General features: G+C 45.7%; 2 protein-coding genes across 2 annotated transcripts; both read left to right on the top strand.

The window, feature by feature from the left end:
• Window positions 1-414: 414 nt before the first annotated feature.
• Window positions 415-1,860, top strand: LOC120651041 (probable glutathione S-transferase GSTU6). Its single transcript, XM_039928372.1, has one exon. It carries the CDS (start codon window positions 548-550, stop codon window positions 878-880), a length of 333 nt encoding a protein of 110 aa, XP_039784306.1. The 5' UTR covers window positions 415-547; the 3' UTR covers window positions 881-1,860.
• LOC120651040 (2-alkenal reductase (NADP(+)-dependent)-like) lies at window positions 1,677-7,223 on the top strand. Its single transcript, XM_039928371.1, has 4 exons — window positions 1,677-2,312; window positions 5,599-5,881; window positions 5,978-6,155; window positions 6,338-7,223. Exons 2-4 carry the CDS (start codon window positions 5,648-5,650, stop codon window positions 6,982-6,984), a joined length of 1,059 nt encoding a protein of 352 aa, XP_039784305.1. The 5' UTR covers window positions 1,677-2,312; window positions 5,599-5,647; the 3' UTR covers window positions 6,985-7,223.
• Window positions 7,224-12,882: the final 5,659 nt, after the last annotated feature.

The following is a 12,882-nucleotide window of genomic DNA, read 5'->3' as shown; positions in this document are numbered from 1 at the left end:
AGGACGGCCAATGCACCGATGCCCCATTTTGACCCGTCGGTTCAACCGGTGCCTGTAGGCTGACTTGGCTTCGATTTCCTCCTGCACCAAACATCGTAGCGTCGGTTCTTCCGACAAGCGTCGGATGCACCGGTGCCCCTGGCGTCGGTTCTTCCGGTGCTCCTGATCCGAAGAGCTTTCAGGGCGCTGCCCTGAGATCCGCGAGGGGCGGCTCCCCCTCGACCCCCGTCCGCTAACCGGGTAGCGGAACCCCCGTAGGGGCTGCCCTTCGGGCCTTGCTACGCCTATTTTCTCTTTCTCTTTGTCATCACTTGAACCTAAAAGTCTGAGAATGATCATCTTAACAATCATATTAGTCCAAGTGTTGTGTTGTCATTCGATCACTAAAATCACTCGAAATGGCATAAATGGTGCCATGTTCGTTACAGATGACAAGGTAATAAGTTTATTGCATCAGTTTGCAGTGAAAAATTAGATTGAACAGGGGGCTCAAAGGATTCTTGTTTCTGTGCTTCCCACATTATAGGTTGTGTCTGCTTGGCGAACCATGTTGTTCGCCCAAAGGATCAAGGAGAAGGTGGATGGTGCGGCGCAGGCCATTGCGGCCTTGGAGACACTTGAAGGAGCCTTCCAGGATTGCTCCAAGGGGAAGGATTACTTTGGTGGAGACAAAGCTGGGATTTTAGATATTGTGCTCGGGGGCTACCTCGCTTGGTTCAATGTGTTTGAGAAGATGATTGGCGTCAGGGTCAAGGACGTGGAGAGGACTCCTCTCCTTGCTGCTTGGGCTGATCGTTTCAGGGCATTGGATGCTGCAAGGGGTATCCTGCTGGAAGATGTTGATGGAGTCCTCGACTTCTTGAAGGCATTCTTTGCATAGGGCCACACGCAAGCTACCACCCAGTCTAAGAGTGGGACACCCGCTGTTCTGTTCTATGGGAGCGAGAGTGCTTAATTACTTTGGATGTCTCATTGAGGAAAAGGGGTGGTCACCCCGGTGTGATGAGTGATTGACAACGGTTGTGTGTTGATAGTTGCTTTGGTTGTGAAGTGCAGGTGCAGAGTGCGACGTGGCGGTCGACGGCGCGAGGTGAAGGCCAAGTGAAAGATTAGGAGAAGAACGCGAGTAGACTTGAGCCGAGGGACCCGAAGAAGCCAGGTGGAGTCACGGACGACCCACATGGTGCACGGATCGACAAGAAAGCATGAAGGAATGATGCGGTGACGTGGGCTGAGTCGGCGAGGACGATGGCTAGTCAAATAGGCGGGCCGTGCGGCGGGTGCGCGTGAACGACTCGAAGGCGTCAAGGCGCGGAGGGAGGTTCGACACGTACCGACATCAGAGAGGTCGTGTGGCGGCCAAGCGGAGATGGACGGTTTCGATGATTTGGGCCTCAAAACCATCACCTGTGGTTGGTTTTCCTGTTTCGGCCGCAAAACCGGGGACGAACTTGGTGCGGTCAAAGTTCGGGCGGAGGGCACGTGGCGTCATCTCCGAGCTTACTTCGAGGCGAATGGAAGTCGAAGAGGAGCCGTGTCCGTCTGATGTTTTTTTCGACAGATGGACTAAATTGCCCCTGCGTGGGCTGGTGTAATTAATAGCATAAGTATATTTTGGTAATTTAGCGGAAAGATTGAGAGGATAAGAGGTGGATGGATGGGGGCGCCCCTCCTTGCGTCGGACAGAAAAAAAAATCCCGTCGCCCCCTCCTCCCGTTCTTGGCTACTCCCTTCTTCCCCTTCCCTCTCCTCTCTCTAGGGTTAGAATTTCTCCATGGATTCTTGAATTTTGGTACTGAAATTGAATGGGAAAGGAGGCCCTCTCCTCCTTGTGCCCTCCGAGGTGTTGATTGGATTCAATTTCGTGCATCTTTGTGGTTCCTTGTGGCTGGATTTTTGGTTTCCTTTGTTCTGTTCGTGCGCAGGTGCTCTAGCGGCGTGCAGCGCTTGGGGGCAGGCGGCGGCGGCCTCTGCTCTCTGCCCTGCTGGGCAGCGCGCATGCAGCACAGGGCCCAGGCGGGGCTCTACGCGTGGCGGGCGGCCAGGCGCACGGCTCCCAGCGGCGCCCGGTGACGCGCTGGACGAGCGGTGCCTTGGTGGGGGCGCGCGGCTTCAGCCAGACTCGCAGCGCTTGAGGAGAAGGCATCCTCGGCATCAGCTGGCGACGGCGCTGAGGGCAGACGAGCCCACCCAGCAGCGGCCAGGAAGGGCGGCCGGCAAGGCCAGCAGCAGGCAGCGCCATCAGCAAGCTGCAGCACGGCGTGCGGCCCACGAGGACAAGGCACACAGCCCCAGCATCAGGCCGACCGCAGGTTGCTATTTTCTATCCTCTCACGCTCATTTTCTGCTATCTTGCTTAGATTAGTTTCCTCCTATTATTTGCTTCTAAACTCTGTTGCTTTGGGTTATTTATTTTATGCACACTTGTTTAGAATAGATCTTTTTGTTCTTGCTAATCTGAGTTAAATCTTCCATGCTTACTTAGGAGTTTTTCAATAGCTTTTGTTATGTCTAAGTTAAAAGGAAAAACAAAACAAAAATTAATTAGGATAAGTGCTTGTTAGTTTTATTTCCAATTCTTCTAGCTTTTGTTTTACTTGTGCACTAACCCTTTTTGCTCAAGTTCTTGATATGCGTTCTTTCCAGTGGTTTTGCTCCTAGTTACTTTCGTGCGCTTGTGCGTGTGTGCGTCAGTGTAAGCTTTTCACCGTTTTGCTTCCGTGTGTGTGTTCCGGCTTCGGTGTGTGAGAATTCCTAGTGCCGATAGCTGTCTTGAGCTATGCGGTACTGATACTTACTGTTTGAGGTGGTTCGGGTGGGTGGTTCGGGTGCTTTAGGGACTTTTTCTCTCCGGTTTTTCAAAATCGGATTTGAGGCTCCCATTCACCCCCCTCTGGTCGCCTGTTCGGTCCTTCACTCATGTTTAAAATTTCCATTCAAAATAATATATGGTCCCATCGGGCCATTGCTTGGGATTGTAAAGAAGTTTTTCATTGATTTCTCAAACATTATTGTAAAAGAATTGTCACTTTGTAATGTACCTCTTTTTTCACTTACCCCTCTACCCTCTATTATATTGATCACATACAAAAGTAGCTTTTTCATTCATAATGGAACTCCAACATACAAATGGACGCATGCACACGCTCCTCTATGATTGTACACACCTATGCCCTATAGTTGGCTATCGATTCGGTATGATTTTGACCATCAAAATCTTATAGAAACAAAGGTTGCATGGAAATTATTAGTGCTAATATTGTGGAAATTTGCGACATTTTGACCATTGATTTTGGTATGATTATTACTACAAACATTTTAGACTATATATTATCTAAACTAGCGCTAATTTCATGGAAATTCCTTCTTAATGCCGATGCACAATGAATTTTAGTGTCACTTAGAATGTAAAAGGTAGGGAATCAAACAATTTGTGATGAACCCGAAACCCAAGGACTAGAGCTTCCCCAAAAGCCCAATACCATGAAATCCCTAAATAAGCAACACTCAAATTCGCACACATGCAGCATCAGTGTGATCCACCAAATTCTCAAAATATTCAAAACCATAGATTCAAATACCTAAAAATTTCATATCATATCCCTAAATTATTGCATCACATGTGTCTAAGGAAGCCTCTCCATCCACCATGTTGGTCATCATCGTCCCTCATTGTGGACTTGCTACCATTGAGGATCGGAGTTCGTGTCTGTGCATGGTCGATCTCCACAGCGTTGCCCACTGTCATATCCCTCCTCGTAGGCTTGGTACCCTTGGGAAGTTCATCATTTCTATGGAGACTCCCGTTAGCATTGCTTGGCCATGTCTCTACGTGCGGCTAGCTTGAAAAGAGCACCCTTGAGTGCCACTCAGTAGAGGCACGATCAAGGCATGCTCTCTCACACACAGTTAACTCAAGTTGATATATTTGTGAAAATATTTTCAAGATTCCATTAGGATGTATTTAGGTATTGTTGAATTTTAGAATTTACAAAGTGCTTTAGAAAATGCGAGTATAATGTATACAAACATTCAAACTTTTCTTAAATATTTGCACATGTTATGGAAATGTTTGAATGCGCTCTCATATTTTTTTTTGTAATTTAATGATCATTTTTACAAAGCACATGTCAAATATGAAGTAATTCCAATAAATATGCATACATACACACACACACACATATATATATATATATATATATATATATATATATATATATATATATATATATATATATATATATATATAACGAGTACTATTGCCTTTTAGTTAATTTTTTTTAACAAAAAACATACTATATCAAGGATGTATTAAAGTTGCACGCAAAAGGAATGTTAGATGTTCATCAGCTTGAATATTGCTAGAGAGGAGAGAGTTGACTATGAACAAAAGAACACCAAATGAAGCAATCCATTACCTCAATTTGATTTTTTAGAGATAGATTTACAGTCATTTCAATTTTTTCTTACAAATTATAAATGGTCTTCAATTGCATGAATGTGCTCTCCCATATGTTTGTTTGTATTTTGAAGATTATTTTTACAACACACGTAGTTCAAACATGAAGTAGTTGTAGTAATTAAGTAGGTAGAAATAGATCTAAGTTCTAAAAATGTACATTATTGCTAAAAATTGTAAATAAATTATTCATAACAAAAACACTATATCAAATTTATATTAAAGTTTTATGAAAAAAAGATAAAGTTAGCTTGTAATCACCTTGAATCGTGTTGAAGAGGAGAGAATCAACTATTGACTCAATTTCCAATGGTGGTTTCGTATACGAGAATGACTAGTAGAAATATCTCCATTTCTAGTGGCTATTCCTTAAGAAATCTGCCACTAGAAATGCATTTCTAATGCGGTTTTCTGCTAGAGCGCACGAACCCATTTCTAGTAGTGGGTTATAGTTAATGATTACTCTGAATTAGTGAATGGCAGGCAGCTGGATATGAGTCGACAATATAATACGGACGGTTCTTCTTCTAGCAGTGGTGCTTATTAATGTGTGCTAACAATGTGGTTGAACATATGTAAGCACTAGTTTAACTGCATTGTAGGGACCAATTTTTTTTATAAAAATGTGTGCTTAACGATGTGACAAGATTCTCTGTCTTTAAGCAATATAGCACCTAATTAAGCATCTTCCACTATATATACATGATTAAATTAGGGTAAACTTGTTAGTTAATTTATTTTGTTTTGAAGAGTTGTGCAACCTAATCACCACCTCTTGGGATACCTTTGATCTCCTGAGCCAGTAGCATCAAAGTGCTGCGGGTGCTGACAAATGAGAATTGTTAGAAAACTGCTGGGGTTTATTATATAGTTGATCAGGTGGTGGTACGGTATGAATGATCACTTGTGCCACGAAGTCGTCATGCCTGTATGGTGGCAGTAGCCGGCCGGTGATCTCGCGGCTGCTGCACTTTACAAATTTATAACAGGCCGGTTTAGCCACCGGCCCTTAAACATTTTGTTGGACCCATACATGCATGTATAACAACGTTTGGGTCGATCAGTTGCCAGTTGGTATACCAATATATATAGAGAGACATTGCAGGCAGCAGCTAACAAGTAACAATATATATCTCCAGACACCTCTCGTGAAGTTCACCGGACCGGAGGAAACTGCAAGCAGCAGCAATGGCGGAGGTGAGGAACCGGAAGGTGCTGCTGAAGCGCTACGTGACGGGTTACCCCGCCGAGGACGACATGGAGGTCGTCGACGGCACCGTGCACCTCGCCGTGCCGCAGGGGCTCCAGGCGCCCGCCGTGCGGCTGAAGAACCTCTACCTCTCCTGCGACGCCTGGATGCGCGGCCGCATGTCTAAGCGCGACGACCCCGTCACCGTCGTCAATGACTTCGTCCTAGGCGAGGTACGTAACTTGCATTGTAGTTTGTTTGTATGGCCTTATTTGCATTTGGTTCGTCAAATTTCTCACGCTATTTATTATAATTTAACGTCGCTGCAGGCTTTGACCAACTTTGGCGTTAGCATGGTGATTGACTCCACACACCCGGATTACCATGCCGGCGATCTCGTGTGGGGGATGAGCGGGTGGGAGGAGTACACGCTCATCTCTGAGCCGGCGTCGCTCGTCAGGATCAACCACCCCGAGCTGCCGCTTTCCTACTACACAGGCGTTCTCGGTGATGAGCTCTTCTCTTCTCCCTACCCCCATTTTTGGGCGCCATTGATCGATTCCGTTCACTTAATAATTAGCTTTTCTTCCTTTATTTTCCATCTCTACTACACCACTCTAGCTACCTACCTGATCGAGTACGGCTTAACTGTATGTGAAATTGCTTTGGGACACGCCATACATATGCAGGCATGTCGGGCCTCACTGCGTTCGCTGGGCTGTTCGACGTGTGCAAGCCCAAGAAAGGCGACACCTTCTTCGTCTCAGCGGCGTTCGGTGCTGTTGGCCAGATCGTCGGCCAGCTGGCCAAGCTCGCCGGCTGCTACGTCGTCGGCAGCGTCGGCTCCGACGAGAAGGTGAGCCTCCTCAAGGGCAAGCTCGGCTTCGACGACGCCATCAACTACAGGAAGGAGCCCGACCTGGGCGCCGCGCTGAGCCGGTGCTTCCCGGAGGGCATCGACATCTACTTCGACAACGTGGGCGGCGCGACGCTGGATGCAGCGCTGCTCTGCATGCGGACGCGCGGCCGCGTCGCCGTGTGCGGGATGGTGTCGCAGTACAACCTTGACGACCCGGCCGCCGGGGTGCGCATGCGCAACCTGCCGTTGCTCGTCGCCAAGCGCATCCGCATGGAGGGGTTCAACGTCGCCGACTACCTCGCCGACGGCCCCTACTACCGCTGGTTCGAGGAGGAGATGGCCGGCTACCTCCGTGACGGCAGAGTGACATACGTGGAGGACGTCGTGGAAGGGCTCCATGGCGCGCCGGCCGCGCTCGTGGGGATCTTCCAGGGGCGGAACGTCGGCAGGCAGCTCATCGTTGTTGCGCGGGAGTGACGATCAGTGGGTTGCATTATATTGGCCGTCAGCCCAAACACTGATAGATGATGCTTCAGTTCATTTCGATCATTGTTTAATTTCTTTCTCAATCATGTATATATGCTTGCTTTGAGTGATGACAAGAGGGTATCATATCGGTATGCAACTATGCATCGATGCATACCATTTCTTTCGATCTTGCTCAGGATGATGTGGAAAAAATAATATTGAATAAAAATATATATTTGTAATTATCTTGACTTTGTTGTTTTTTCAATCACATGCATCCCCCCTCTTCCGGCGTAAATGCCGCTTCGATATGATTATCAATCGACTCTACTACGTTGTTGAACTCATAATATCAAACAGAGCACAATTGTAAGTGATAGGATCATGGTTTTTTGTTCGCTGAGAATTTAGGAGTTACTGAAACAAATCGGGTGCTCGTAACCTAAGAGGGAGCGGGTAAATTAGGCAAACTAAAAACCTTAGCCAATGGCTCCAACTAAAATGTACAAAATATAAACTAGATCATGTTATCTATGTATGCAACTATGATTCTTCTAATGTGACCCCAAAAGAATTTTACAACCTATAACTAATCTTAGGAAGATACTACACTAAGAATGTAAAGGCATACAAAGTTACAATATTGAAATGTGGAAACCTAAAGAGTGGGATGAAAAGAAGCAAACTCTTAAAGAGTGGGATGAAAAGAAGCAAACTCTTGACGTAAGGATGTATCCCATGGTATCAGTAGACACTAAGCCACCACTAGTCCACATTGTTGAAGTGCTCAATCAAGAGTATCGCTTCTCGTCTATCAAGTCTCTTTCCGCACAAAGCCGTTGACGTCACTCCACACTAAACCGGAAGGTCGTAGACTCGTCGGCGAGCCACCAAAGCTCTAAGGAGCCGGCATACCAAGATACAAGTGTGGTTCACTGTAGAACCAGCTCACAAGTCGGCAACATCTTGCTCTCTCACTCACTTATTAAGATCTAACCTAGCACTAACACTCTCAAAAGTGTGCTAGAGAACTAAAGATGTGATCAATTGACTCTTGTATGGCTTGGAGATCTTCTCTAGTGTGTGTAACTTCTCTGAACTCCAGCAGCATCAACTGACGCGTGGTGAGGCATATACATAGCCCAACCACTCAATAGAGCCGTTGCAAATCGTTGGGCTCTCAATGCACAAAGCTTCGGTTAAATTGGTCACAGTAAACCTTTCTCATAATAGTTGGACTTCTATCAGACTCAGAATGCTGTCGTTGATGCACATACAGTTGCACCGACACTATGTCGATTTAACCGGTCTTGAAAGCTTTGTCCGATCATCCTTGACATTCTCTCTTGGACAATGCCTTCACCAATATGCACCAACGCTCTTATTGGTATCGTCGGTTTAACCGGCGCTACTGACATTTCTTCTCTTGAGCTCCATATGCACTGTCCAATGCACTGACTCTCTCAAATCCAAGGCCATCGGTTTAACCGGTGCCTCTGTGTTTGCTTTAATTGATCACAACTTTGCACCGACCTGTTATTCTTAGTCATCGGTTTAATTGGTGGATGCATTCCTACTGGTTTTGTCCAACTCGTTGCGGCTGTCCGTTGGATATATACTTCAAATATATTCTATCTCTACTTTTCAATATGATTTGGACATCTTGATAGCGAATTGGACATCTTAGATATAATTTTAGACGTCATCCATGGGACCTATAAATCCTACAAATATGATCTTACAAACTTATTAGTCCCATTAATTATGTTGCCACACAATCATCAAAATTATAAACTATGGCCTAACGGGGCCATGTTCTACCATCACTACACTTATAATTTTCAATGGAGTGCTGATGACTCTTTCGGGCTATTTTTAGTTCAGCTACATCACACAAGGTGGGCCAAAACTTATTAGTGGAGCAACACAAAAATTTATAAAATTTAGTTTAGGTGGTAATTAAGGATTCAAACTGACATTATTTATAGCTTCCTGGTAGTCTTGTATACACTACTACAAAAAGTATTTTTAGGGGTGAATATTAAAAACGTATTTTTAGGGGCAGGTGCGGTACCCGTCCCTAATTCTCGCAGCTAAAAAATACTATTTTTAGGGCCAGATAACGCGCCCGCCCCTAGAAATGATTTTTAGGGGGCGGGTCATGGCGTGACCGGCCCCTACAAATCTATATCCAAAAAATAAAAAAAAAATCCAAAAAGAATAAGAAACATAAAATTAAAAAAGAAAAAATATTCCAGCCAAATAGTCCTATAGTGTCGAGCTACAGTTTTTTTTTGATGAAATATACACACTTACATCACCTATGAGAAGAGAGTTCATGTGTGAAGTGTGTGGGATGTGTTCTAATTCTCACCCCCTCCCCTACTATTTATAGGAGGGAACCACCAGCCATTCGCCCGGAATCGACCCAAACCGCCATGGAGGACCAACCACAAGACACCACGTGTGCACAGAGAGGCGGTGGGGCCCGTGGGCCGCCACCACATGGTCGGCCGACCGTCATGGTCGGCCGGCCATGGGCTGTGTCCTATCGGCCCAAATCTTGGTCTGGACGCTGCTAGGTGGGCCCTCATGTTATGTATGTGGGACATGGCTTGTCTTGAGGTGGTTTGGACACTCTCGTGGGCCCTTAGATCCTCGTGAACGCATCTGATTCATCGAGAAGTTGTTGCCTCGGATCGACGACGTGTCACCTTGCTTTTGGGTTGTATTCTCCTCTCATTTCCAGGCATAAGCATCCTGCACACAAATGTACACTAACACTTTTGTGGAATTTGTTAGCAATAACTCCTACCACTAGTGTTGACGCTCGTCTTTCATGTGCTCATGCAGAAGCTGATAGCTTGTTCTGATGGTCGGATTTGTATCTTGACGTTTGAGGCCTATTTCACCTGCATTTCTGTCTAAATTCCAATATAGCAATATTTATAAAAGAAAATATAAAATTGGCTCTTTCTGGATAACATATGTAGGTATGAGGCTTTATTCTCATAATTTTAGGCTCAAGATGATGCTTGAAATGAGTCATTAGCGAGCGTCAACAAGGCCCACATAACATGCCAACTCAACTTCAGCCCGTGCACCCCATGATCCACATAAGGATCCACAAAGGAGTGCACCAACCAAAGATGAGCTCAAACAGCCTCAGAAAGAGGTTGGCCGACCCCTACTGGGCCCAATCGGGCCCAACTTTCTCCAGGAGACTCCCATCACATTCCCTACTCTGATTCTGGATGGTACCACCTCGGAAACTTACCTGAGGATGCACATTTGAGAGGGCTATATAAGGATGTAGAGAGCCCCACATTCAACACACCACCAAGATGTAGAACTTGTGCTCCACTTCGAAGTGCTGCTTAGGTAGTGCTTAGAATAGGAGGAGGGTAAGGAGTAGTTCGGGGAAGCGCCGGATCTGTCGGCGGTCTTCTCCGGTCTTGTACCCCTATGGATGCTGGCTTCCTCTGGTATGAGTAAGTTAGTATTTATGATTATTATCTTGCATAGTACTTTCATATGAGTGAGTTCAGTTATCTTACTCGCGGGTTCGTCGCTCCGTATCTATAGGAAGTGCTGTAGTTTGCTACGAGAAGTCAGACATAGTTAGACTGCACTAGTATCTAGTAGCGTGGACTTAGTGTCTAGGCTAAATGTTACCTTCGTTTGCCTTATATCCCACGGTTTAGAGGTAGGTTGCAGGTGGTGACAGCCGTGTCGGTCCTTCATAATTCTCCACGTTCGGATATAGCGTAGAGTCGTTGGCCGAAGTCTCCGGATCATTTTAGGGGTAAGCCGGTGGCCGAAGCGAGTATTCTGCTCGAGAGATCAACCTTTAACTCATCCTTAGTGCTACCACAGTAATCCTCTCCATCATCACCACATATCCTGGTGTGTCTTTGGACCGACTAAGTTAGGAGTTAATGCACACATGTTTCATGTGGATACGATACCATTGAATACTCACGAATGAAAGCTACAACGGTATCCGTGCGCTTGCGGATTTATTCGCATCATTAAAATACTCAACAGTTTGGACGAGCCATGTCATCACCCGCCTCTAGAAATGTCACCATTTTTAGGGGCTGCCTCTAGAAATGTCACCATTTTTAGGGGCTGGTGATGACGTCACCCGCCCATAGAAATGCTTTGTTTTAGGGGCGGGTGACGCCAACACCCGTCCCTCCAAATGGGGGTCATTAGCCATCACCCACTCCTAGAAATGTATTTTTATTGGCAGGTCAAAAGCTACAATAACCCCGCTCCATTTGTAACAATGAGTTACATTTTGACCCGGCCTGAAAAAATTAGAGCGTTGCTACAAATCGTTTTTGTAGTAGTGATATACTATTGACTATATCATCATCTGGTTTGGTGAATTGGGAGTCGGGTGTTGGACCAAAATGTCGTATTGCCGGAGGATAGAGGCAACTGTCAGGATATTATGGCCCTAGAAAATATTAGAGAGAGAGAGGGGAAGCGTACTGGATCTTGTCACCACCGGCGCCCCAGATCTCATCGCCACCACTGCTGTGCCTCTCCCTCCCGCCACTGCTCGCCTCAGGCACGAGGTGAGGGGCGACTGGAAGGGGGGGGGGGGGGCGGGGGGCGGCGAGGAATGACTTGGAATTGAGGAACGAAGAGGGTCGTCGGCGGTCGAGGGAGGGAGAGGGCTGGTGGAGGGGTAAGAATGGGTCAGCAGCGGATGGAGTGAGGGAGGGGGTCTGCGGAAGAGGGAGTAAGAGGGCTGACGGGGAGAAGGAAGGGGCTGTTGACGGAGGAGGGATCATTAGACATAAGTGGTAGAGGATGATTGAGAGGAGAATAAAAAAATATATCACCGCCGGATCGTGATACGACCCGGCGGTGATGATCCCGTCACACTCATCACCGCCGGTCGGCGGTGATACGAACTATCAGCACCGATTCGGTTTAAACCGGTGGTGATGTGGCGTTTGGAGTGCGTAATTCTATAGTAGTGTGATACGTCATCTTATAAACATTATTGTACTTATTGAGTTAGTCTTTCTTACCGGAGTGGTATACTAAGGTATCTATTGTTCTATGCGTGCGAACTGAAACACATGGCTGCTATCCTGCTGAAAAATACTTCTCCACTTGTTTTTCATTTTCCTGAACAAAGATGTCTGATCTTATTGTAAGCGTGGCTGCTACTTCTCTTTACAAAAACAAATTTGTACTCCAATCAAGTACATTTAGGAGAACCGATGAGTGATTTCAAAACTGCGCCAATTGGCAAAAAAAAGGAATAATCTAGGAGTCTCCCTGAGCTACCGGAAAAAAGATCTGACAACAAAAAAATATCAATACAAATACTATAGAAGTTTGCACATCATCTAATCAACGTAATAATGCCATGTTGGTCATAACACTTTACAAAAATAGCGCAGGATAGTAAATGACCAACCATATGTGTCTTAAAAATTCTGGAAAGAAGTAAAAGAAATCTATATTATACCAAGAAGCAGAAGCTATACAAACACAAAACCAGCTACCTACTGCGCGTACTGGAAATTACAAATCGCAGCCTCCACAACTCGTTTGTCTCAAGGAAAAAGCAGCAGGCACACCTAACACAATACTTCTGTCTTTTTTTTTTTGGAACTCCGATGTACGAAACACGATACTACCTCGACGACATAGTTCTCCTACTCGTTTAGCACAATAATTCGTGCATAAAGCATCTCTAGCATTACCAACTATACTTTAAAAAAAATGATGAAACCAATTATATTCCTCCAAAATGTAGAATCCGTTCAAACACAATACCAGGTCCAACCAACTACACGTAATCGACATTACAATCTACAGCCACCACCCATCGTTTATCCTAAGGAAAGCAGCAGCCACACCTAACAACAAACTACTTTT

Source organism: Panicum virgatum, chromosome 9K, assembly GCF_016808335.1.
Source record: "Panicum virgatum strain AP13 chromosome 9K, P.virgatum_v5, whole genome shotgun sequence".
Classification (NCBI taxonomy): domain Eukaryota; kingdom Viridiplantae; phylum Streptophyta; class Magnoliopsida; order Poales; family Poaceae; genus Panicum; species Panicum virgatum.
This window is presented reverse-complemented; position numbering and strand designations above follow the sequence as displayed.

What these genes read in the sequence shown, in the direction of transcription:
- LOC120651041 (XM_039928372.1), top strand. Translation starts at nt 548, where the DNA reads ATGTTGTTCGCCCAAAGGATCAAGGAGAAGGTGGATGGTGCGGCGCAG.
- LOC120651040 (XM_039928371.1), top strand. Translation starts at nt 5,648, where the DNA reads ATGGCGGAGGTGAGGAACCGGAAGGTGCTGCTGAAGCGCTACGTGACG. An exon ending in ATGACTTCGTCCTAGGCGAG is followed by an intron (nt 5,882 to 5,977) that starts GTACGTAACTTG and finishes ACGTCGCTGCAG; the next exon opens with GCTTTGACCAACTTTGGCGT. An exon ending in CTACTACACAGGCGTTCTCG is followed by an intron (nt 6,156 to 6,337) that starts GTGATGAGCTCT and finishes ATACATATGCAG; the next exon opens with GCATGTCGGGCCTCACTGCG.